The sequence below is a fragment of the Lepisosteus platostomus genome, chromosome 7 (assembly GCF_059453375.1).
Source record: "Lepisosteus platostomus isolate fLepPlt1 chromosome 7, fLepPlt1.hap1, whole genome shotgun sequence".
In the NCBI taxonomy this organism is placed as follows: Eukaryota; Metazoa; Chordata; class Actinopteri; order Semionotiformes; family Lepisosteidae; genus Lepisosteus; species Lepisosteus platostomus.
This window is the reverse complement of record NC_142617.1, coordinates 50,640,392-50,667,372: the sequence shown is the minus strand read 5'-3', so window position 1 is coordinate 50,667,372 and position 26,981 is coordinate 50,640,392. Positions and strand designations below refer to the sequence as shown.

The 26,981-nt window shown below is 44.9% G+C and overlaps 1 protein-coding gene across 2 annotated transcripts in view; it reads left to right on the top strand.

The window, feature by feature from the left end:
• Positions 1–26,981, top strand: part of igdcc4 (immunoglobulin superfamily, DCC subclass, member 4) — a 65,622-nt gene extending 38,641 nt beyond the window's left edge. For both annotated transcript variants that reach the window (XM_088641038.1, XM_088641039.1), the window contains exons 5-20: positions 1,939–2,073; positions 3,312–3,464; positions 3,878–4,288; positions 5,514–5,678; positions 6,313–6,450; positions 6,905–7,075; positions 7,570–7,803; positions 9,692–9,799; positions 10,337–10,520; positions 10,764–10,891; positions 13,748–13,918; positions 14,507–14,647; positions 17,305–17,410; positions 19,440–19,674; positions 21,296–21,460; positions 23,845–26,981. In XM_088641038.1, the coding sequence (XP_088497164.1) occupies positions 1,939–2,073; positions 3,312–3,464; positions 3,878–4,288; positions 5,514–5,678; positions 6,313–6,450; positions 6,905–7,075; positions 7,570–7,803; positions 9,692–9,799; positions 10,337–10,520; positions 10,764–10,891; positions 13,748–13,918; positions 14,507–14,647; positions 17,305–17,410; positions 19,440–19,674; positions 21,296–21,460; positions 23,845–24,381 (3,182 nt within the window). In that variant the 3' untranslated portion in view covers positions 24,382–26,981. The remainder of the gene's footprint in view (positions 1–1,938; positions 2,074–3,311; positions 3,465–3,877; positions 4,289–5,513; positions 5,679–6,312; positions 6,451–6,904; positions 7,076–7,569; positions 7,804–9,691; positions 9,800–10,336; positions 10,521–10,763; positions 10,892–13,747; positions 13,919–14,506; positions 14,648–17,304; positions 17,411–19,439; positions 19,675–21,295; positions 21,461–23,844) is intronic.

The following is a 26,981-nucleotide window of genomic DNA, read 5'->3' as shown; positions in this document are numbered from 1 at the left end:
GAGTTTTACAGTTGCTTAAATTCTCCTTTGACAGCAGGTACTAGATCCTAGAATGCCTTATACTTGTAACTTAGTTTGTTACGGAAGCAGTGTCTTAATTCCTTAAACTCTTTGCAGAAACATTTTTGGCTTCAAAAATCAAATTACCTTAATAAAGAAAGCCAAATGATAAAAGCGAGTGAACTTTAAACCTGAATTGTTCTTACTTTTTTTTAGAGAAGTTAAAAAGTTGCGCCTCTTGCAAGTGACGGTGTGAGTGTGGGAGAAGAGAAAATATGCACTTTTTTAACTTAGTTTTTGCAAACTTATCTTTGCAAGAAAGTAATCAGATTGTATCCCAGATCTTCAGAATTTTTGTCACAAGCATTGATCCTCTAATGGAAGGCAGGACACAGCTGTGCCTTCTGGTCCTGCCCTCTTTTCCAGCTCTTCCCATGAAGCCTTCAGCCAGCCCCTGTTGCAGAGGTTTTAGACATGGGGTGGGCAAGCGTTCCTGGGCTGTGATTGGACAGCCCTGCCGCAGAGCGATGGACAGCATTTGTTATCTGTCTGTTTGTTCAGTGTCTGGAGTTGCAGCTCAGCCACAAAGCCCTGCAGATGTAGCCTCACTGAGTGGCAGCTGTTAGAACAGAGCACAAGGTCACACACAGGCAGGCTGCTGTACCACAGGCAGGCTGCTGACGTCACAGAGGAGTCTGACCCATTTAAGCTGTAGCCCTGGGTGCATCTATAATTGAGAGGCATTGTAATCTTAATTATTCATTTATGTGCTTATTTCCCAGCAGTGTGCTCATCGTTTTTTAATATTATTTTTAAACAGCACTGGTGGGATTCATTTAGGCTGATAAAAAAAAACAAGTTTTGATTTATATTAAGCATATTATAAGTTAAGAAATTATTCATGTTCCTTTCCAGTATTGAAAGTGTTTTTCTTCTTAAATGTTGAGATGATCGTGTTCTTGTTTCATATCTGTGCTTCTGTGCCAAGTCTCCTGCTTTCTGTCAGGGAACGCCTTACTCTTATAGTGGATCAATAGGAAACTTTTTACACGATTAGGCGAAACCAAGAGAATTTCAGCTGAGCAAAGTATTTAGCAGCAAAGTTGCTTTTGTGTTTTGTGTGAGAGCACAGCGTGTTGGGGAAGACTCTCCTCTTTGGCTCTGTCCATCTCCCTCCCTCTCTTAGTCACTGGTGTCTGGTGTTGGAGAACATAAACTGTGGTTCCTTACTGAAAGCTGAGGAAAAACCTTGTCTTGCTGTGGCCATGTTCTAAATCACACGCATGCAGCTTGGCAACAATGCAGACAAGTTTTAACGGGATCTTTGAGCGCCCTTTGGAGATATGGATTGCTGAGTTTTTTAAGTGTGGTGTGTCTTTGCGTACGAAATGAGAAACTGTACTGTTTTTTTATTGTATATCCTTGGAATTTTCCAAGCTGTTAGACCTGGATAAAGTGGTGCATTTAGGATTGAGCTATATCATTTCAACAAATAAAATCCATGAAAGGAGAATGCAGCACAGTCATTGATTTTGCACAGTAAGAATGTTGCTCTACCCAGGTGCATAATGTTCAGTTTTTCTCCTGCAGTTCCTCCACAGTTCCAGTGTGTGTGGGGGGTGTGAAACTGAACTCTACAGAACTGCTCCCTGTTGCTCTCTAGTGGTCATTAAGTGACCCTTGATTCACCTTTTTCTTTGAAACCATGAAAAACAGGCAATACCATATGCTTTTCCATTTCATAATACACTTTTAACACATATGCTTAAGTAAACAGCTCAAAAGTCTAATGCAGCACCACGGGAATACACGAAAGAACATGATTTAGAGGACATACAGTACATATGGGCATACTTCAGGAATGAAGAATAATTTCTTGCTGCTGTTTTTGACAGACCCATCACCTGTCACCCCCCACCCCCCCACCTGTCCCCACAGGTCCCCCTGCTGGCCTGGAGGAGGTGGTGATTGTGGCACCTCCGAGGAACACCACCGTGGTGGTAGGCAAGATGACCGTCATGGAGTGCATGGCCCAGGCTCACCCCACACCCTACGTCTCCTGGATACGGCAGGGTAAGAAAGAGGCAAGCACATGCTCTCTGCATGGCAGGACGTGAGGGTGAATGGGTGAACCCTCTAAGCTGTAATGTCACAGAAAGCAACAAGCACTGGCCAGGGTTCTAAGTAGTACTAGGGTTTTGAAACTCAATGTCTAGAGCTCTCTCCTCTTGCAGCATTCAGTCCCACATGGCTCCTTCCACTGCTGAGAGGCACACAGCTGTACTAGCAGGTACTCAGTGACTTGGCTTCACTTTAGACACCCCCGTGATGTGTGATGGCACGTGGTACCCAGATGTGGCTGTGGGTGGCTTTTGCTTTGTGTCTTTGCCTGTGCCAGAGGGTGAGGCTGTGGCCTCTGATGCCAAGCCTAGATTTGCTGAGAGCTCGTACTGTCATTCTTTTCCCCTTAAGCTGGCCAGTGGGATTCCCCTGCAGTCCTCCTTCAGACTGAATCAGCTCTTGGCTCTGTCAGTCCCAATCTTGGAATACACATAGGCTCCAGTGGCACCAGTGCTGTTAACTAACCTATTAGGTTAGTAATGTCACATTAAATGTATTAAGATTTTAAGTGCTGTAACATTTATTATGTACTGGTTCACTTCTGGCAGAATGCAATTGCTGCTGACACAGTTTCTTAATATCAAATTCTGCTTCTGGGTAGGTTTACTTATGGAGATCCAACGCTGGGACAGACATTCCCCTAGGTGTACTCTCACTTGACAGGGCAAAGGGGTACCATTGGCTTGGACCATGAGCTAGGCAGCTGCCGAAGCAGATCTTACTAGGCAGAAATGGTTTACGAGCACACATTCACTTTCAGTATCTTGTTGCTACAATAGTTCTATATTATACTAGAAGTTCCTGGATACATAGCTGTCATACAGTAAATGCCAATAGAGAATTCTTCCAGAAAGACCTGTACCTCTGTGGTGGGACAGTTTCATGGGGGCACTTATCCTTTACTTACCATCTGACTCTAATCTTGGCATGAAGAGGGTGTTTCGTAAGGCATTTCCCGGTCGCCGGATCAGCTCAGCTGAGCTGTGGGTCAAGCCCAAATTACATGTCTGTACCACACAGGAGGAAGCGTGAACATGATGTCACGGACTGTCTTGGTGTACAGGTGGTCAGATACAGGTATTCCGTCTGACCCTCTGCAGCTAACCTTGCAGTTAGTCAGCCCGCGCCAGGCTGTTAGATGCAGCTGTGCCCCTCAGTACTGAGGGCTTACTGCGTTCTTCAATCCGCAGACGGGAAGCCGGTCGCCACAGATGTAGTGGTACTGTCCACCAACCTAATGATTGCGGACACACAGCCGCACCACGCAGGGGTGTATGTCTGTCGCGCCAACAAGCCGAAGACCCGAGAGTTCGTCACAGCGGCTGCTGAGCTCCGAGTACTAGGTGAGTGTGGCTCTCCAGGCCCCTTATCGTGCTACGCTTTCTGGAGTTTTCCTACACCTAAGCTTGCATTTTGTTTTTGATGTTTTATGTGCCAGTGGTGCAGCATGCATACTGGGTAAGCTGTGCCTCTATTGTACCATATCATGCCACTCTGTGCTTAACCATCCCGTGCGTAGCTCATCCAACCTTGAAAGTGATCACCAGAACAGGGTTCAACTACAAATGAGATGCTTTTCAATATGTGTCACTGGTGCTTTTCCTAAGTAATAGTAAATGCATTGAAATCCTATGTTTGTCTTTCTTGGTTTTTTCCTTTTAGATATATGTGCTGCAAGCTTAGTGTGAAATGCTGTCTAATAACAGCCCTAACCTAACGCTGCCCTGTCTGTTACTCAATCTGTATTGCCCTCCAGCTCCACCCACGATCTTCCAAACCCCGGAGACAGTCTCGCTGTCCCGTGGGAACACAGCACGGTTTGTGTGCAACAGCTCCGGGGAGCCCCCTCCCACCCTGCGCTGGTTGAAGAACGGGGAACCCATCCAGTCCAATGGACGAGTGAAGACCCAGAGCCCGGGGATCCTGCTCATCAATCAGATTGGCCTGGATGACGCCGGGTACTACCAGTGCATTGCAGAGAACAGCCTCGGCACGGCCTGTGCCACGGCCAAACTGTCGGTGATTGTGCGCGAGGGGCTGCCCAGCGCACCCCACATTGTCTCCGCACAGCCCACCTCCAGCTCCACCATGCTGCTGTCCTGGGAGCGGCCGGAGCACAACAATGACCAGATCATCGGCTTCTCAGTGCACTACCAAAAAGCCGTCGGTATGATGCTATCAGTCAGCCATCAGTTAAACTTTATTTTATATTGTATATGTCAAGGCAGACTTCCTTCACTAAGATCGGTACATTTTAAAAACAGTGTGTTTCTTTTCTTCTCTTTTTAGCATGGAAGAAACCTTTACTTGTTCATTTTAAAAACAAGTCCAGTGCAATAGAAAATTACTGCATGCGCTGATACCACATTTGCTCCTACTGAGATACATCAGTGTTTGGTATTCAGGGAAACAAATATCCTGTTTCTGGATATTTCAAGCTTTACTTGAAAGCTTGCAATTACTTGCTTATTAACATGTTTATATCACTGATGAATAAATATGCTCTGCTTCCATGGGGCATTTGTAGAAAAATCCTCAAATGGATTAGATGCTTGTGCCATGGAAGAGTGTCTTTTCCATCCTTGGACTGGAAAGTCCAAAGCCTGTTGTCCTGGGCCAGGCTCATATACATTTTCCTGCAGGGAATCAGTCTTGGTGCCCATTGGTCTGTCCTGTTTTTTGGCATGTGTTCCACTCCAGCCCTCGGCTACATTATTTTACTTATGTGATTAAACACTTCTCAGCAGGACCCCGAATGGTTTGTAGTTCCTGTGTGGTGAATGCTGTTATACTTCAGGAGCTGTAAAATGCTAGAAAAGTGAAATGTGTCCAGATTAGCCAGTCCTTTTCTTGGTCAATTGAGAGCTTGGATGGGAATGAATGCCAGGAGACCCTGAGGGTTTTGAGAACCAAGTATGATACCCCTTCTTTACAGGCCATTGTAAATTAGGGATGCATTGGACTCGTTCCTGGAGGTCTGTAAAACCTAAGTTGTTAACTGCTTTTTTTAAACTAATTACTTGCTAATTGGTCTGTATTACCATCTTCCCATGTCTGTAGTGGATGGATTAAAGTGATTCAGCCCTAAAGGAACAGATTTTGGGCACGGCTGCACAAAATCAAGTGCTGAACACCTGGATGTTCGTTCTGACCAATGAAGTGAATAATTAGGACAATTAAGTAATTAAGTACTGATTTGCAACAAAACACATAATTTCTCTGTAGGGACTGGTTAAGGACACTCCCTTCTGTCAGCTCCATGACAAGGCTGGGGCCCTGTGTAAGACAAATGTTAATACGGCTGTGGTGGTACATTGCTGATGTGTACGCAGGAATATGCTGTCTGTTGTGAATGTTATGAATGCAATGCAGAGATGTTGCTCTTCCCCCAGGATCAGATAATATGGAGTACCAATTTGCTGTGAACAACGACACTACAGACTTCCATGTAAAGGACCTGAAGCCCAACACTGCCTACACTTTCTATGTGGTGGCCTACTCACCCATGGGTGCCAGCAGGACCTCCACATCGGTCACTGTACACACGCTGGAGGATGGTGAGTGATGGAACACCCTGAGGCTTTCAGAAACTGGACATGGACAGCACTTAGGCAGGGCAGCTGAGAAAATAACATACTGGTCTAAGCGAAGATAAAGGAATTTCAAATAAAAACATCTGAATACCTTTCTTTATTTAGTCTCTCTTAGAAGAGAGTTTCAGGTATGGGTTTCAGTCCCTCCAAGCAACGTCTGAGACTTGTTATGAGATGTCCTATGATTCATTCATTATTCATTATTGTTATAATCAGAATTAAATGAGCAAAACTGGGAAGATGATTTAGATAGGCACAGTTCTTTAATAACCCGCAGTGTTTGGAGATGTATTGACAATGTCCGACTTTTAGAATGTGTGTATTTATGTTTAGGGGGAGAGTCAGATTGAAATATAGATGTGTGTGGCTGGGGGGTCGGTGTATCTCTCTCTTAGCCTAGAGCTTTAGTCTTATCTCTCCTGTGCACACGGCAGACTCCTGAGGGACCATGTGTTTATAACTTGGCCAGAGAAGCAAGTCACGGTCATGGCATTCAGTCGATCTGGTAACTCTGGATTCTGCGGCAGCAGTGCAAAATGGCTGCGCTCTCCGTGTCCATCCCTGACCTGATACTGTATGTGTGTGTTCCCCCTCGCAGTGCCCAGCGCCTCCCCACAGCTCTCCCTGCTCAGCACCTCCCCCACCGACATCCGCGTGATGTGGCAGCCCCTGTCAGTGGAGCTGAGCCGCGGCTCTGTGACCCAGTACCGTATCGACTACTGCGCGCTGGAGGAAGGCGAGTGTTAGTTCTTATGATGCCTCGGTCATGATGCATGTCCCTGTTTCCCAGCTTGTATCACACGTTAAATATAATGATGATAACAACACCTGATTTGTTGCAATAGCTTGGCATCATTTATGTCCCTACATCAGGATTAGGGTATCGATTTGTTAGGTTGCCTCCGGAGACAGCCATCTTGCTATAAATGATTTAAAGGTGAATACGAGTACACTTTAACAACTTCCACGTGGTTATAATTCTTTCTTATCGTAAAGTGCTTTGGGAAGCCTCTTTTAAATTGCTATATAAAAATTATTATTATGAATTATTTATTATTACAACTATCATTATCATCATCATCAGATAGGTGGTTTTACATGGTGCCTGTCCTGCATGTCTAGTTAATGGAGAATATTGTTTCTCAAATGACGGGCTGTTAACTCTGTGGGATATGTGTGTGCCTGAGCAGATCAGGTGTACTCTCTGGAGGTGGCAGGCAATGAGACGCAGATGACGCTGCATGGTCTGCACCCAAACAAGCTCTACCGTGTCAGGATCGCGGCAGGGACGCGTGCAGGATTCGGGGCTCCTTCCGAGTGGACTCTGCACCGCACCCCAGAGCGCTATAACCACACCATGGGTGAGAGAGTGGGCAACACGCTGCGCGTAGCCTTCGCAGGAATTCGGCGAGAACTCGCAACAGTCTGCTTTTAGCAAGCAGCGATTATGCAACTTTGTTTAAAAAAAGAAACAATTTATATGATAATCTCTAGAATACATTAATGGATTGAAACGTGTTTTCTGTTGAATTGCTTTTTGATGCATTCCTGGGTCAAAATGCTACAAGCAGATTTTTTCTGTGTTCTGTAAATTGTATTCTGTTGTGTAATATTATTTTATCTCCTTATGTGTATCTATGCAAATATGTTACCAAGCATAAAATACCCACTACATCTTCATGTCTGATGCCAGAGCCTACAGCCCTGAAAAATCTTGTACACTTCCTTGCCTAATTAAAATGTCATATGTGACTAACGTTTTTAAGATTGAGTACTGAAGCAATTTCAGTGCCTCAGAAGGTTAACTGGCTAAAGTTAGGTACCCAGGCTAACTGGGATAGTTTCTCCTTTGTAGTGCTCTTTGCCCCAACGGAGCTGAAGGTCAGAGCCAAAATGGACTCCCTCCATGTCACATGGCAACCACCAGCCAATCACGCTCAGATCACGGGGTATAAGCTGTACTACCAGGAGGTAGAACTTGAGGACCCTGCCAATGAGGAGAATCCTGAAAGTGCGAGAGGAGGTGGCTTGGAGGGCACCACCATCCGCCTGAGGAAGAAGGCCAAGCATTATGACATCACAGGCCTGGGTGAGTGAAGCCAATCCATGTTCTGTGTGGACAAGGGCTACAATTGATATCTTAGGTTGAAGGGGGGATTTTAAATAGCTAGGGAATTGCTTACTCACTCATACTGATTACCAAGTCATCATCTTTGCTCTCAAGTGCTTAACAAGGAGATCACTCTTAGATCAGTCAATACGTGTTTTGAGATTTTTGTGTAAATGTCAGCCACCATGATTGCGCATATAGTTGAGTCTGCAGTCATTGTCTATTTGCCTGTATCTGGATGTAAGTATGCGATTGAGTTTGTGTATGCTATTTTTCTAATTAAATGCATATGAATCAAGCAAATAGCTCTATGTCTTTGCTGGGCATGAGTAGGGATGTACAGTGCTCTGTCAGACTCTGTTGTGATGCGACTGCTGTGCTGTCAGAGCAGCATATCCTTCTCTGGCCTCCCTCAGGAGTGCAGCACCGCCTCACTGCGCTAGATAACAGACTGCTGCTCAGAACCGGGACAAGCACTTGTCTGATGAGCAGCTGTAGTCATTTTTACAGTTTGACAAATTGATGCACCAAGGATTCGTCTGCTGATACGGCAAGATAGCTCCCCATCCAGTCACATGTCAGGGCTGACAGGCTGCCACGCTCTCCGAGATGTGAAATAGCTCTCTTATTAGAAACTCGGCACAATCACGCCCGCCATGGTGCTTGTTACCAGGGCTTGGAAGCTCCTGGCTCTCATGAGCAAACAGAGGCTGCTTACTGGGTTCCAACAGATAGAGAGCGAGGTAAGCTTTAAACAGCTCTGGAAACTGGGTCATACACTCAGTCCCAATTGTAGGAGTTTCCTCCACATCGTGTAAACACTGCTGTTACCTGGAGAGAACTCCCTAGCAGACACCAACACTGTGACTCTCTGCTAAAATGTCCACAAACTTTAAACAGAACCCCCACCCCCCCCCAAAAAAAAAAACACACACATGAGTCACACAATTCATACTGAGGCTGTTTGAGAGTCTGGGCTTATTATTGGTGCTTTTTAGCTAGAACGTGAAATAGGTTAGTAATTGAAATATTGCATTTCTGAATAAAATATCAATTTTAATTGGAAAGCCAGAAGGCTTTAAAAAAATCTGTCACATGGAACATTTTCTCAACTCAACACCAAAATTGGAAACTCCCGTTCTCAATTAGTGATGCAGACTCCTACCTTTAGTTCACTGTTTGTGGGAAGGCTGGCTAAAGCCCTTGCAGCTTATCTTCGTAAATCAGACCAATTTGCATTCATTATCATTATTAAGGGATGGATTCACAAAACGAAGAGGCAATTTGTATCAGGTGGAGTACTCCCAAGGCCCTTTATGTTTAATAACATCCTAATATTCATAGTTGTGGGATGTGATGAGGAATTCTATATTTATAAAATACAGAGTATTTTCCTCTGGAAGAGGTACAATCAGAGTGCTCTGTACAACAGAATGTCCAGGGTAATTATTGTGTCTTTCTTTGTGAGACCTCTATAGAATTACGTGAAAGCCAGTTCTCAATTGACCATGATGCAATTTCTGATATGCATATGTTGAGCAAAATCCCCTTTACTGTAACTTAATGACATACACCCTCCTTTACAAGCTCAGCAGAGTACACTGGAAGCTCCTGCAGCCTTTATAATCTTGCAGTTTAGAGATGTGTCAGTAAATGCAGATTTAATCTCTTTGGACATGATCTCTGCTCTTTTATTTATGACAAATATATAATTTTGTCTCACCTTTAGGGGAAACATTGTAATAGCTTTTAAATTTGAGATGTTAACTTCACACCTTGACACATTCCTTTATTAATAGAGGTAGAGTGAGGAGGCTAATGAAAAAAGCAGCCCTCAAGCTCAGTCCCACCTGTTTGTCTGTCTTAGCCCCTGACCAGCTCTATGAGGTGAGGGTGAGGGCCTTCAACAAACACACCGATGGCTATGCTGCTGTGTGGAAGGGCAGGACTGAGAGAGCACCGGTCACTGTAGGAGGTAAGGTTGTAGACAGAGAGTCCTGTCATGACGGGTGAGCAAAGACAGTGGACAGCATGGAGCCAGGCAGCAGAACGTCCTTTCACCTTGGCTGAGCACAGACACGAGAGTGTTTACAGCTGTCAGGGCTAGACTTCCTAGCCGGTTCGGTGTGCGCCTCAACAGCACCCTTGACGCAGTGTCAAAATCTCCACAGTAATTTAAGATTTAAACTTTTTTTCCATTACAGGTAGCAGACCAAAAAATGGAAACACCAACGTAAAAAGTCACTTAACAGGGCGCTGAGCCACGACGTTCTGTCAGTACGGCCTGTATGTGTCATGTTGTAGAGTTTACCAGCATCTGGAACGCTCCTGGAAGGATGCAGTCAATTGATCTGCAGTTGCTCATCCATTTTGTTTTGCTCTTCCAATCTGCTCGTCTACCTGTAGTTGGTCAATAGTTTTCTAGCGTTCAGTCATTAAAGACGCCAAAACTTCAGAGACCAGCCAGTGCAGGTTAGTGCTTCAGCTGCGGTTGTGTTCCCTGTGTTTTCAGAGCCGGCCTTGCGCAGTCTGCCCCCCCTGCCCCCCACTGGTATCCAGGCGACCGCAAACAGCTCCACCTCTATCTGGCTGCGGTGGGAGAAGCCGCGTTTCAGCACCGTCCGGATCATCAACTACACCGTGCGCTGCAGCCCCTCGGGCGTCAAGAATGCCTCGCTTGTCTCCTACTATACCAGGTGAGCAAGAGCTGCAGGGACATACCCCCACTCCACAGCCGTGCTGATCAACTAGGGGTTGGTGCTTTTTGAACACCGTGCATCCCTGTCATTCTTGTCATCTTTCAGTTGTGGCGTAAGGCAAGCATCTGGAAGAATGTGTTTGGTGTGTGGTTAAAAACAAAGATTGACGTTGTTTGATATCATATATGGGCTCTAGTGGGTTCCAGAGTACTTGTGGCCCTCATTGTTCCGTGTGCACAGCAATGCCCAGGAGATCCTGGTGGGGACGCTGAAGCCCTTCATGCGGTACGAGTTGGCGGTCCAGTCTCACGCCCAGGGGGTGGATGGGCCCTTCAGCAAAGTTGTGGAAGAGTCTACCCTTCCAGACAGTGAGTACCCATGAGAACATCTGCTGTCCTCTCTTTCAGTCAAAGCTCTCTGTTCAGATTTCCTGGTTGTTTCTGCAGCAAATCAGAACTGCAGGTTTTCAAGAATTCCACAATGACCCTTAAGAAAATTAGAGATTCATTTTCTTGCATTCCAGAATTTTTTCATGCTCTTCCATCCTCTTGCGCAGTGCTGTTTCACAAAACCACATCCCACATACAATTCTGTACTGAAGGAGTTCAATTAGGTAGCTGCGTCAGCGTGCGTAGGCTGCAAAGGAACAAGTAAAGATTTATTCCATACTGAAAGAAAAAGAGAGACAACGTTTTGACTTTAGAGCTTTCTTAAGGAGCCTTCTTCACACCTGAAGAATGCTCCACAGCTGAAACGTTGTCTCTCTTTTCTTTTCAGCATGGAATAAGCCTTAACTTGTACAGCCTCTGTGCCGTCTGGTATTTGTCTTGGAATGAATTGCATCGCAAATTTTCTTTACAGATTTTCTAACATTTCATACATGTAACTCTCGGAATGGCCTCTGACATGTGCTGTGGTCAGAGTGATACCCCAGTTGAAGGGGTATTACAGAAAGAATGCGCACAGACCGCGAGGGAAGGATGATATCAGCATGAATGAAGTTTAACCGTACATATTCAGTTCTACTGCTGCTAAAGTTAGTTCTGCTAGGCTGCTTGCGAGAGACAAAGGATGGACTGTCTTGACTCTGAGCCAGAGCAGCCCTCTCTTTGCAGGTCTTTCTTTGCCGGCCAGTGGGGTGGCTGACAGGCTGGTGGAGATGATTTAGTCTTGTTAGCATGCCAGTCTCCTGCAGCCAGCCTGGGCACTACTGTACAGAGAGCAGCCCTTTGTCTTTGTGAGGAGTGTGCTGCTGATGGAGGGGATTACGTTACGATGGCCAGGGGAGCTAATTGGCAGTGATTAAGTGCGCAGATGGAGGAAATGGCTCCTCTTCTGCCTGCCAGACCTCTGTCTATCCTTTATCCTCTCTCTGCCTAGTGTAGTACCTGCCCACAGAGAGGGAGGATGTGTAACTGGGTGTACAATACTTAATCCCTCAGCAACACTGCATAAACAGGGCCTAGCAGCTAAAATCAAGCCTCCCAGCAACAGAACACTCTTTCAGTCCTAACCTTTACTGCTACTCCTGGACAGCCAGTAGTGTGGCATAGGTCAGGCTCATGTGAAAATGTGAAAGGGACTGTGCTGGCCTTCATCATTTGGAGTAATGCCCACCAAGATGCGCAGAATCTTTGGCTCATTGTCTAATTGTCTCATTGTCTCAAGCCTAATTCAGGGGTGCATCTTCCAATTTCTTGGATAGGTGAGTGATATGCCCCTTTAAAATGCATCAGCAAAATTTTGAAAGCTAATCTAAATCTTGGGCCCAATATTTTTTATTGCAATCAATGGCGTGTTAGTTATCTGGTTAGAAAGCAAAAAGATTGAGATGTGGGTGTGACTCAGATTATCCTCCAGAAAATAACAGGCTGTAACATAAAGTAGCCCAGCTGATTCAGCTACAGGTAGATGGCTGATGTCACTGTAAGGGGATATGTGTTTCTGCGGTCCATGTTGAGCAGGATGGCATGTGTTTGTGTTTCAGTGGTATGCCGAATGAAGGTGTGAGGTTTCTCCGTCTGTTTTTATCTTTGCCGTCGCCTGCTTGGCTGGACTAACCCTGTTGCGCTGATGTGGATAAATTAGTTTTATTTTTTGCTTACTGTCTTATAATTAGAAGCCTTCCCCTGTCAAGTAAATAAAGTGGCGTGTTTGCCGTGTATCGGAGGAGAAGGGAGCTAAATGGAGCTGGGAGAGGAGTGAATGATGGCTCCCCTGGGGAGCGCCATCTGTTCTGCCAGCAGAGTTTGGACTGAGGCAGCGCGGTGAGAGAGATTTCCTCCACTCCACTCCCGCACAAAGCCCCACGCTCCTCTCTCCTGCAGGCTTCCTGGATGTTTTAAAGTTCTGAGAATTCTGTAGTTCCGACCTCTGTGTCCCTAAGGCTGCTTTCAACACTGGAATATACGCGATGCACTCTCCTCCGTGGGGCTCTGCAGACACTGCCTCTGTCAGAACACTGAGGCCCAAATGGAAGAGACCCATTTTCGGGGTGCAGCTGTTGTAGATTTCTGGACTGCAGTGATTCAACGAGCGTCAAGTCAATCTGACAGACTAATATAGATGGGTTTTCATTAGCATGGGAGATAAGAAGTTAATTAACCTGGTGCAAAGTACTGCTGGGATCTGGAAAGGACTTTTCTGGGTATCCATCTCAGGGTGTCATAGAGTGTTGGGTTGCACCCTGCTGGAGGTGGCAGAGACATCTGGTCTTGGGCCTCTTTGATACTGGTAATGGCTGCATTCTGGCTCCAGCCTAGAAAGGGAAAAGAATCTTGTTGGTTTTTGCACCAGCCTTGCTTAAAGTTTGTGCCATTTGTGTTGCAGAAAAATATCCATGTTATACACATTTTAGAAAAAGATTACATGTATTTGATGTATTGTAAGCCTATAAACAGAGATTCCTGAGTGCTAGTCAGTACTTTCAAGATGTTGGAAATTTTGTCTTGACCGCCTAGAAACTGTTTTAATACACATTGCCAGCATAATCAACTCTCCGCTTCATGATATCAGGAAATGCTAGAATGCTTTGAAAGAGGATGTCTGTGTTTGAAATACCACTTTGGTTTTGGTATTGTTTGTTCCTACTGGTAGCACAGGGTACCAGGGGCACACAAGTCTCCCTGTGTGCACCCACCACCCACCTACCTCACCCACTCACCTTGTCTCTCCACAGGACCCTCCACCCACCTACCTCACCCACTCACCTTGTGTCTCCACAGGACCCTCCACACCCCCGGCAGAGCTGCAGGTCAGACCGCTGAACCCTCACGCTGTGTTTGTGCGCTGGCGCCCCCCTTTGGAGCCCAATGGCATCATTGTGGAGTACAATATCCTTTACAGCGAGAACAGCAGCCAGCCAGATAACCTGTGGAGCTCACTGTCTCGAGAGGGTGAGTCTCCTTGCTTCGAACATTACCACAGCACACACCTGCCCTGCTCCCTGTGAATCCCTGTACACACCTGTGCACACCTGATGCTTTCACTGTGCTGCGTTTCCTCCCCCACCTCTTAACCTTCTGTAATAACCTGGCTTATTTCTATAGACCTCAATTTAAAAAGCCGGGCCGTCACTTTTCTAAAATACTTTGTGCTTCTAAATGGTGGCCTTTGCATTTTAGGACTTCAGGTGGTATGACATGGAAATGAATCGTTATACACAGAAAACCTTCTAGGAACAAACCCTTGAATAGGATTTAACTTTGAATAGAAAGTTTATGAACAATGTTTTCTCTGTTAAATGTAGCTAATGCCTGCTTTAATGAAGTGACAGTTCAGGAACAGTGCTGACCTACAGTATGCTGTTCTGTAATGGAAGTCATTTCACCTGACTTTCTCTCCCTCTCCTCTTCTTTCTTCTGTTTTCCCTTTTTCTCTATCCTTTTCTCTCCTTCGCTACGTCTGTGTTTTCTCCTGCTCTTTCTCTGCCATCTCTCCTTGCCTGTGTTACCATTTCTCATCCTCTTTCCTCTTTCCCTCAGGGAACACCTTCAGCACGGAGGTGGAGGGGCTGCAGAGCGCCACGCGCTACTTCTTCAAGATGGGGGCCAAGACCGTGGTGGGGGCAGGACCCTTTTCCCCAGTAAAGGATGTCCACACGCTGCCAGAGACAACTGAGCCAGGTAGCCACCAGACGGGAGCACCTCTCCTCCGTGTGCCACCTGCAGGGCTCTTTGTGCAGTATAGAAACTACTCTGCTCTTTCCACGGATTGCAGATCGAGTCCAGCTAAATTCCCATAACCATACAGTATATACAGTAAGCGTGAAAATAATGCCTTCAAGCTTTTACGGGAGGATAAAAAATGCTTTAAAAGCTGTCCTGTTTTTTGGTGTCGTCTCAGTCTGGGTTTTGTTCTTGCACTGCTGGTGCAGAGCCCTCTGGCTCTCAGCCTTGTGCTGGACACACAGGAGAGTCTGAAAAGCTGCAGGGGGCTATTCCACTCACACTTGAACCCCATAGACATTCCCTTGAGAAGTCTTTGAAACAGTCTGTTTCTAAGTCTTAGTTTCCATTTAGGTATTTCCCCCTTTCTTAAAAAAAATGCATTTATAATTTTTCAGGAATTTCCATCATGAAGCACAACAGCATGAAGTAGATTTAGAAAACTCCTTTGTGCCTGGTTGTTGGTAGGGGGATCGACAAGACAAACAGAATTTGTGTTCTCAGTGAAATGCAATGTGCCTGTCTTCTTCAAATGATCAAGGTTGTTGTTTACTGTACTCTTCAAAAATTTACATTTCCTTTTTCTGAGCTTGTTTTGCTTATGCACATGCAGATACATTCACCCATGTGCCTTTTATGTTGATATTTTCAGTGAAAACAGTGAATTCATTCAGCCAAACTGCGTTTTATTGATAACTGTGAATTGAACTAGAATGCCTTTGGCAGTCCGAGATGATTCAGCATGGGGCCATGTTTGAGATGGTACACTTTAACTGAACGTTAATAGACAAACAACATTATGGAAATTGTTTAAGAGGATACCACAAGTCACACTACCTCGGCCCTTTCTTGAGTTCCATAAGCAAGAAGGTGGTAGCTGGATGAATGCACAGACAGCCATTGAAGTTTATAGCTGCACAGCTCACTATTCTGGTTAGTGGACTGGCTGTTGTGTTGTACAGTATTCTCGTGTGGAATCCACACTGCTGACTGCATCACAAATGTCAGGTTCCATCTGCAAGTTACAGCAGGATTCTGTTTCACACTGTTGAAATTCTACATACCCAGAAATTCATATTACAAGTGTATTTGGCTGAAACTTTCATATAAAATACTTATATGTGCACCCATTTATACAACTGGGCATTTTACTGGAGAAATCTGAGTGAAATTCACTTCTCTAGGGTACAATAGTAGGGTCCCACCTGGGGTTTGAACCCACAACCTTCCAGCTCCGAATCCGAGCTCCGAGTATCCACCAGTCCACACTGCTCCCTTGACAGTCTGTTAAGGTCTGTTTTTAACAATCTTGTAATTATTTCTGTGCTCCAGAAGTGTTTGCATTTGGTCTAAGAATACCCAGAGTTCTCATCAGAGGTGTATTTATGCTGCTTCATTTTAATGGATTAATCCCAGCGTTAAGAAAGGAGGCAATCTTCAATCTCCAGTGGCCTGAGACTGCTGATGTGAAGTAATTCCTGATCGTTTTTAAATGTTTAAGATTTTGAGCAGAGATTTGAAGTTATATGAAAGATATTTGCAATCCAAAACCTTTTCAGTTCTCTTCCCTGTGTTGACCTTGGTCTTTACGATGGCTTTGACTGCTGTGCCTGGACATCTGGGACAATGGCTGTAGCTTTACAATCTGCAGGTGTGCGGCAGCTCAGTGCAGTGTGGGTAACTGGTTCTTCTGGCCAGTAGGAGTTAAAAAGGAAACAAATCAACCAGCCGGGAAAGGATCGGTTTGTGTCTTTAAGGGAAAGCAAAGCGTGCCTTTTCTTTCATCTCTGTCTTAATGACAGGAGAGGTGAACTCCGGCAGGATGAGCAAGCCCAGCGTACTTGGTGTGAAACAAGACAAACGCATCATTAACGCTGAGCTGTTTTGGGAAAAGATGGCAGCTTAATGATCCTTGGTGGAAAGCTATATCCATGACAATTAGCAAGCAGCTCTTCTGAGCAATGTTTCGGCATAGATAATGAGCAGCTGCAGGATGCTGGGCTGTGGCTCATTCTCCCCATGGTGTGTCCCAGGTAGAGGCTGTTACGGGTGGACCATCTGGCCCGTCAGGCTGCGTTCTCGCTGCTAGGAGGACAGTGCTCTGGCTCATCGATATCCAGTTAATTGTCTCTCTCCCTGTGTGAGGTTCTCTCAGAAGACCTCATTAGAGAGCAGCACTTCTAGGCTGAGTGAGTTAGGAGTAGATTTTAGTGTCTTTATCGCCTTTCACACTCAAGCAGAATGTTTGTTTTACTCAGCTCACCAGGGTCTTATTCCAGTATCTCACTGTGAACCATACCCTTACCTTAGTCTGTCCTGCCTCTAACGTAGCAGTGAATGTCTGTGTCCAGGTTGCTCACCCCTCCATTTTGAATGCTGCATTCATTTTTGTATGTCCTTTTAGGCTCACGGGATGACATCAAAAGCTCGCAAACAGTAGGCAAAAATTATCTGCAATATTATTTTCAGCGCAGACAGGATAAAAACAGTCAAAATGTGTATTTCTTTCTCCAGTCACGTTGCCTTGCAGTAGTAATTTGTGTGGCCTGTAGCATCAGCAGTGTTTTTTGTTTCCCTGGGGGTGAGGTGTTCTGTTTCTGTGTTGTTACCTGTAGGTCTCCTGGACATCCACTCTGTGACAGGGATCATCGTGGGGGTGTGTCTCGGTCTGCTCTGTATCCTGCTCTGCATGTGCGTCAGCTTCCGCAGCAGCAAGGGCAGGTGAGTGATCCGGACACAGGCTTTGCCTCTAGGAATCAGGAGCTCAAGAGTTCAACACCACTGCTGAAAGTGGATCAAATTAGCCATTTCTGAATGGACCTTATTGTGTATCTACCTGCACACCTGAACCAGTGTATCCTGTATGACCACATTTAAAATGAATGACACTGTGACAGACAATAAGGAGATGACAAATCTATCACATAGATCTGGGTTATACTGTTGCTACATGGAAGGATGCTCCTGGATGTTAACCTTGGTAACATTTTAAAATAGTACCTGCAAATTCCTAATTAATTTCCGACTGAAAAGCATCGGAATTCACCTGAATAACTCTGAATAAATCTTTCTTTCGTTCAATGACATTTCATTCAAGACATTCAATGACTTAAAGAACCATATTCCTAGTAACCTGTGACAGAATTTATTATTTGTAATTTTGACCAAGATACTCTATGGAAATGTCACAGACACTTGTAAAAAGCCGGTGGTGCTTCTAAACCAGCTACCACAAAAGGGCTGGATAGATGCATTTTAGTCATATAATTTGACATTCATTAAGGAATGAGGTCAGTGTGTTTATTTTAATGATATGCATGAATCTTATATGCATACATTTTCCTTGTGGGGAAAATTCTTGGCTTCACGCTGAACCTCAATGTACTGGAGGAGACTCTGAAATGAAATAAATGGCTAAAAAGTATATCAGTGTGTTCCAGTTCTAGAATGGAGTGGGGAGAGTGTTTAAAATGCTAGTAGCTGGAGAAGTGCACTGACAGGAAGACCAGTCAGACGCAGAACACTTTGTGATTTAAGAACTGCAGGAATGGATAGTGTGCTTTCTCTATTAAAAAGCTATATAGTTAATGAGCAATGAAATTCTGGGATTCTGGGAAGAAATATTTGCATGGATGTGTTCTGCAGTATGTACTAAAAATGAGTACATTTGATTGAAACTGACGCTTGTGCATAACTGTAGGGATGATGGGTTTCTGTAGATAGTTCGGCGGCACATGTAGAAGATAAAGCCTTATCACCATTCGGCACGCTTGATTAAAAATTATGGAGGAGGAGGTTTTCAGTTCTGTGCTGCAATGCGAGTTTAGCTGATGTCCCAGTGCGGGCAATACTGTATCACAGAGAAATGAGGAATGAGAAATTGTGCTGCACTAAGGCTGATTGGAGCTTTGTCTTGAAGACTGGTTATAGCTTCCATTGAAAGCCTAGCTGTTTAATTTATTATATGATCAGTTATTTATAATATGATCATTATTTATTATATGAGATGCTGGAAACGATAAATGCACCAAATAATTTTTTCTATAACTTATACTTAAAATTAGAGAGCGAACAGTTACACCATATGTCGTAAAGATATTTCCACTTGTGCGCAGTTGTTACAATGTCACTGATGTTACAGTTAGTTGCATCAGACAAGCTTGCCTGGCAGATGCCAGCACCTAAGGTTAATTGGTTTGTTTTCTAATCCGGGTTTAGTGTCTAATCCTGGTTTTTGTGTTACGTTATAAAACAACATGACAAGGTATGGTGTGGATGAAAGCTAGGCCTTTAAAAATGTGTACAGTAGTATGTAGATATGTGAACTCACTATCCTAAAAAGCAAGTATAACAGTTATATCGAGTTTGCCTGCAAAAGATTTGCAATATAATATTATGGACGTAAAGGTAGCTTTCACAGTATTATAAGATACTGTAAGTGGTTGTCTTGGAAATACAGGTATGGATTCCTGCTATTTTAAATAAGAATTGTCCAATTTTCCTCAGTACATTCTCACCCATGGTACAAGACTTCAGCGTGACTGTCTGCATCAGGCCCTCTGTGTTACACAAGACCAAGTCACTACATGTGGATGTATTTATTTCTGTTTTTTTTCCTGCTCAGTGTTGTGCCTTTAGTATGTTAAAGCAGTTTGTTATGTCATTGGCAGGACCCTCGAAGTATATTATCTCTTGCTGTAGTTCACTCAGCCTGTAACTGAACTTTGTCTGTGTTTCCTGTCCCTCACAGGGACACGCCTGGGGGGCTGGACTCGCGAGGTTCCTCGGCTCTGTCCTCGCAGTACCGAAAGGGCCGGTCAGCCCCTGTCGCTGTGCCAGACTGCCATGAGCTGGAGACACTTATGTCGCCACGGCCAGAGGACACCACACTGCCCCTGACCGAGGCCACGGAGGTCACTGAGGAGCAGAGCCTCATGGGATCCAGGCCAGCAGAGGAGAGCCTGAACCTGAGCCTGGAGCCCAAGGTGCATCATGCTCATGTCTCTTGAACCTGGGACCACCTGTGGCCCTCACTTTCACCACGCACCTGCTGTGGAAACCCTGCAGCCCGGGATCGTGCTTCACTGCTGTTTTAATTGGCTCTGACTTTGCCCTTCAGATATATAGATAATAGATAACAGATAACTCCAATCCTATTTATCCTATGATTACAAAACTCCCATTACTGCAGTACAAGGTTTTTTCACGTTTCCTGCTCCAGATTTGCAAAAATGTCTTTAAAAGAAAAATGTTCATTTTATTTCTCCTTTTCGAATACCTGGGCACAGGCTGGGTCTGGTTGGCATTAGGATGGGAGACCTCCAAGAAATTCCTGGTTTCTGCTGTGAATGGTGTTTTTTGACCAGTAGGCAGAGCATTTTCATGTGCTCCATAATTTCCATACTAATGCCCCAGTATGGAGTCAGGAGACACTGTGCAAAAGGAGCTTCTGTCCTTCAGGTGATTAAAGACCCCATAGCAGTCTTGAAAGAACAGGCATGTTAATCCCAGTGTTCTGGCTAAAATCCACTCTGTGCTTGAACAGTCTGGCCCTCCCTGTGCCAGTGCATAAATGGCTGCCAATATCTTCTGCTATGTGTAAAGTACTCCATAAATGATGATTATTCTCTCTCTTGCTAATTATGGTTCATGCTATTTCAGTTCATTTTAGAAACATTGAGAAAGCTTTTAATTGATAAAAAGCTAAATAATTTGAAAGGGTCCCTTACAGGTTTATAACAATCTCTGAAGAGGGATCTGTACTTTATTTTTCACAAATAAATCCTTTTCCCTTTGTCATTTCTGTGTGTTTAATGAAATGCAGAAACTGCAATAAGTGACGGTCCTCTACAGCTTTGGGATCTTAGGACATATGAGACATACTGTATGAAATCTAGGTATAAGAGGCTGTTCACCAGATCAGAATGCACCGGAGTGTTTCTCTTTCCAATTTTTAACCTTGTAAGTCCATAGACAAACAAACAGAGCACGTGCTTAATGAGGGAAAAACAAACTGGAGAATTCCGCTTGCAGGAGACTGTAATCTGATACTGTTTGAAGGTAATGTCTGTTTAATAAGATTCATTGCTGCCATATGTACAGCATTGTGGAAATCCTCAGTGCAGCACGTGCCCAACGCTCATTAACTAGTCTAGTTCTAATTAACACCTTGCACAGTAAAGGAAATGAATTCATACGTGCATACATTATTCACTGAATATATTAAAAATTCTTCTCTGCTATCATCCTTTTGCAATTCCAAAAACAGCTTTAAAGAGGCAATGTCCAATTTCTTATGGAAATAAATACCACTCCTGTGTGCTAATGTTAGAGATTTGGTTAATTGGCATAAAATATTTTGTGTATTGGCTCCTAGACCCCTGATATTCCCTCCTTTTCCTATAAGGGTCTGTAGTGTTGCAGTGTTTTCTGATTTTCATTCCACCTTGGACTCTTAATGACTTTGTGTGAATCAGTTTCTAGGTCTTTACTCACTATATAGCCTACTGGACTGCAGTGGACAACACTGTCCTAGAGAATGTATGATTATAACCCCTGCTTGTTGCTGCAATGAGAGTCTTTCTGACTCTGTTTCTCTCTCCCCAGTCTGCCTGGAATGGCTCCGTTAGCCGCAACTGGACCAATAACATCACCAGTTACCGGGACACCATCACAGAGGGCTCTCCGGTGCTTGGTAACGGGTCGATGGGCATGGTAACGAAAACCCATACAGAGAAGCCCCTGGAACCCCCTACTCCAGATTCCAGCAAGGTGAGGTGGGAGTGATCATTACTGTGTTGAGCACTGAGCTCAGGGAATGTCCCCTCACTCTGCTACGGGTTTATCGCAGTCACAGCACCTGACTACCTGTGCAGAGAAACTGACCTGTAACACTGTGCATGGGTTCAGCTGCTTCCCTCTCTGCCTGTGCTCTTCAGTATTATCTGGCGGGGGGTTCCCTGGTCTGGCCTGTTCTGTCTCATACATGAGGTCTCCACTCTTTCCTTTATTAACCGATGCCCTGAGAAGCCAGTGGTATTCCTCCACTGTAAATGAGAATTCATTCGGCCAGTCTGGAGACAGTAGTCAGGGCAGATAGATGAGAAAGTCTCAGGATGCACAGGCGTAAAGTCTGAGTGGCTCTGCCTGCCGTATGAGAGAGCAGAAAAGCTTGGGGAATAGCAGAAAAAGATTAATTGTAACCAAAAAAAAAAACAAGTTCTTTAGCGATGAGTTGAATCCTGTTTGATGCAGGTGTCACAGGCTGTAATGGCTTGATTTTGATGATCTGTGGCCCAGCTAGTCACCCCATGTTGTCGTGTTGGCTGTGTAGATCCTTTGTAGGAAGAACAGCCGACCCCCACTATGCAGTGTGTAGAAATCAATGGCATGCAGGATGTAATTATGCTGGAGTAGCGCACTAGGACAGCAGTGTTTTTCAAAAGCTAATTAGAATGTGACATTTGTAAAGCAGATTAGCCACCCCCTCAGTTTCTGCGATGCACGAGAGGTGTTAAAGAGAGTGGGGTTTTGAATGAACTGCTGATAGCGGCATCACACAGAAAGAAAATTACACTTCTTTTCAGAGATGCAAATTGACTGCATGCCAAATGCAAAAAAAAATAAAAATCAGCGCAATTTTTTTGCATTGTGTAGTGGCAAACTGTTTTACTTGCTAATTTATTCAAGCAATGGTAAAAGCATTAATTTGTTTTTTGATTATTTTAAACCAAGCACTCTATACTGATTTTAGATGACTGATAATGGGGTGGGTAAGTATGTACATGAAAGAGCATTGCACTTGTCTTTAAGACACGTCTCTTTCTTACCGTTTTCTCATGATGCCGTTTTCTAGGGGGGGAGGGAAAGGGAAAGTGCTGCAGAAATGAAGATGAGGAGATGCATAAATGATGGGGTGTCACTGTGTAATCTTTGACTGTATGCAGGCGAGGAAGAGTCTGCCCTGGGACTAGCTGTTCCACCTGTCCCCACCCGCAGTGACCCGCGGGTGCCAGAGGGTTTTTTCAGGCACAGTAGAGAGGAGGCAGCAGGAAGTGGGCTCCTGCTCGCCAGTCCTGAAGGCTAATAACCGGCTCCTGCTACCACTTCCCTTGCCTAGAGGCCTGGGGATTAATGCCATGTCTGCCAGTGCAGGGCCCTGTGCAGTTTTTGTGTCAGTAATTAAGAAGGGCACACCACACCACAGCACGGCGGTCACACACCTCTGTTTTACTGTGTTCACAGTCCCGACCTCATCCAATAAATAAAAAATACATTTCTTTTGTTAAGGAGATGGTACAATATGAAAGGCAGGTTTTCCTTGAACAGTTAGACATAGGACGCACAATACAGGCTGATTTCTTCCCATCGTGATTTGTCTTTGATCATTTTTCATGTCCATTCGGTGCATTTTAAGGTCATTCCCAGTGTCTTTTCTGGGAGGACGCATGTCGCGGCCCCACTGGATTGTAAGTTCAGAGCGCCCTGCATTTCTGTTACTCAGAGAGAGCCCTCGCTCCTACCCCTCTGTGAAGCAGTTTTAACAGCTCCTTTATCTGTCGGGATCATCACTCCCCAGAGAGTCGTAGAGTGATGTAGTGGGAAAATTAAAACTAACCCGCCATCACTGAAGGCCGTGTGAGGTCAGAAGCACCCCTCTGGACCTGCCAAGAGAGATTTTTCACTGGCACCATAAACTGCTTTATAGTGAAGGAAGAATGGAAGGAATAAGTTCTACTGAAATAATCTGCAGAGGTGAATTCTTTTTCCATACACCTTTTAGATATTTATCAGGGTGGTTTTATAGTCATAAATCTCCCTTTTGTTGAAAAAACAATTGTTGCTGAAAATGTTTCATCAAGTAAGATCCATGGTTTTTTTTTCAGAGCTTGTTTGGAAGATGTTTTTTTGTGCATGGCAAATTCCAGTGATAGGAAATATTAACCGTTTAAAATGCCTGCTCCCAAGCACAGCAAAAGCCATGTTTTCAGAGTCTCTCATGACTTTGCTAAATGCAGCATGCATTCAATATTGTAGGCTCTTCAATGAGACACCCTAAAGCCAAATTGAGTGGATCTTGCTTATGTAGTATGACTGGGACTTGGTGATCTCTGAGAACTGCCTGCCAGACTTACATGTGTGTGTCTTTATTGCAGAGTGAAGTGAAAAACAAGGTGTTCCCAGCTATGGCCTCCAACCAGGTGGAGGCAGAGGTGATAGTGCACTCGGAGCTCTCTGAGCCAGAGGGCGAATGGGGGGATGAGAGTGAGGGCTCCTGCCATCTCTCACACAGTGATGGCACCCCCCCTGCTACCGAGCAGCTCCCACGGGCCCCTGCCGCAGCAGAACCTGACTTTCAGGACTCCCAAGAGCCCACACCCAAAGTGCTGACCAATCACAAGGAGGCAAACGGTGACATCTCCGGTGAGGGGGTGGGATACCCAGCCCCTCTGAACAGTGACAGATGGGAACGTGGCAAACTGGAGCCGAGTCAGGGCAACGGGCTCACCAATGGTTTTCACAGCCCTGAGAACCGTGTCCCCGCGGAGAACAGAGACTCTTTACAGCCCAGCAGCAGACGTTTCGCACCGGGCAAGGGACTTCTCCTGCACCCCCAGGAGGCCCCGTCACAGCACGCAGCTTCTGGCTTAATTAACTCTACCTCAACAGCCCACAGCTACTTACACCCATAACCGCTGGCAGGAATACTTCAAGGCATTCTGATGCTGGAGGGGAAAGAGGCAAAAGAACCAGAAAACTGTTTTTGTACAGATGTCTCTCCTGGCTCCCATCCTGCTGTGCTTTAGCTTTCTGCATCCTCTTTCAGGGCGAAGAAGAATTATTTTCTTTAGCTGTATAAGGCTTTCTACTTCACGGTGATTATGCTGCCAGAAATCAGCGCTAAAATGATCTGATAGATTGGCATATTTTAATTGTGATCATAAAGAAAGATCCACGCATACAGGAAAACCTGTGTACGGCTGGCCAAATCAGGTGGTGCTTTGGTTATTTTCAAGAAAATATTTGAAAGAGCATTACAGTTGATCAGAAAATTGACTACAGGACATACTTCCTCTCACTTGATAGGTTGTTTTCTCACTATATAGGCCACTGTAACTAAACGAAGGGGAGAAGAAAAACAGGATTCTTGGAATGCAACAGGAATGGTTTTTTAATAAGACACGGGCTGCTAAAAGGAGGTGATAAGAAAAACAAGACTGAAAATGTCCCAATGTTGCTTTGTAAATTTGTGTGATCGTTTTCCCCTCTACACAGGGATTACATGCTATTGCATATCAATACGAACTTTCTTGTTTCAGGAGTATATTTTACTATATTGGAATACTGTCTTCTGCTCTATATGGAATTACGTACCCTACACATAAGACTGAATGAAGGCGTTTTACTGCCGGGACCTCTCATTGTGCAGAGAAGAAGACAAATACAAGAACTGCAGTCGTTGGATTCCTTGCCTAGAAGGTCTCGTTTATCTTGTATTGAGAAAACCCTGATGTCACGACAGGCTCCTGTCATTGCCTCCCCTCCTCTCCCGTGACTAGAGTGTCCCCCGCTGTCCCTCTGGACACTGGAACAGTCTCGGACACTAGATGCCGGAGTGACAGCCCTGCATTTACACACTCTGCGAGTGCCTCTAACCCCTTTCCCTGTCGCTGGATCTCCTCCAATCTCTGGCTCAGGCACAACGCCTCGGTTAAGGTGCCTAATATTTTAGGTACATTTGGCCTACATTCAATAAAACAAAATGCGAAACAAACATCACAACAAAGACACTGCATTGTAACCTGGGATTACTTCATATTTAATTTTCTAAGGTTATGTGTGTTTTGAGCATTTTATAACATTCTACGTGTGCTCCCAGTCAACGGAACTACCTCATGTCTGTACAGGATCTTTTTGTTCCTTTTCTCCTCGTTGTTGGGAAGTCTTTTATACCTGGTTTTGTACAGTTCGATGCTGGCTGTTTCACACCCTTTTTTCACGGTTTTCTTTCTGCTCATCTGAATGACTGTCACCCCTGCGTTGGTAACAGCAGGCCAGGGGGGTGTTGTCCCTCCTCCCCCCCCCCCCCCCGCCGCCACATTCACTGGTGCTTTTGGGTTTCATACCTCAGTACGTCTCACCCTCATTCGTTAACAGGGGAGCAGTCTTCCCCATGGCGTGGAAAATGGGGAAATTCTCTCGGATGCAAAAATACGACGATGGAAAATACGGCGGAGTCAAATCACGTGCCTGCGAAGTTTCACTGGAGTTTTTAGGGGCAGGAAAAAAAAACCCCAGAAACAAATTAGACGCTCTTTCCTCACCTTTGATGCAGAACGAGCCACCCGTCAGCTGTACCTGTTCACAGCGGCAGCGGTAGTCGTGAACCAAGTGCGTCTCTGTATCTATGCCAAGAATCCGGCCTTCACCGATCGGACCGCCGAAGCGTCTGTTCCATTGCCTTTCTCTTCCTAGCGCTTTCCGTTCTTCCTGACAGCTCATGCAGACCAATAACATACTGTATGCCTAATCTGGTTTTCACGCACAGAGATTTCCACTTCATTTACTTCCTTCGGATGCTGGTGTACGTGCCGGTCTCTGGGGAGGTCAGGTAGTTCATCTGCAGCTTTGGTCCGCAAGCCTCCAGTCTGTCCTACACATCTGCTTCTAGCTGACATGACGCCCGTGTAATTGTGGGTTTTATTATGCTACCTGCAGAGCGGATTTCGTTTCTGTAAATATATCTGTGGTAATGCTGTTCTGACAAGACACAACTCTTTGTAAAGCTGCTGAGGAGAATTTAAGACCTTCCTCTTTTAACTTTTTTTTAATCTCTGTAGTATTTTAAAATAATTTAAGAAGTATCTTTAAAAAAAAAACTGTATAATAAATTTGTGATACATTAGCCTCGTCATCTAACGTGAATGTCAGAAGTCTGTAGCTGGACAGTGTTGAAAGAGCTACTCATCAGTATCTTATCTGCGCATACTCAACCTTCAGGATGATTTCCATGTCCAAGTATTCTGCCTTCATTTAATGCGCATGTGCCAGATTAGCCCTGATGAAGGGACTGTCAATGTCCGATTACACAGTGTGAATGGATTGTGTGTTTCTCCTTGAGCGATTGACAGCCCGAGAGTCAGGGGGAGAATCAGGGTCTCTTCACTGATGTCAGGGCTGCTCAACCAGAGACTGCTGGGGAACCAAAAGACCGTGCACTTCATAGTGTCACCTCAAGGAAACAGCTCAGAGGGTTTAATATGATGTTAATAAACATGAACTTTAAACTTGA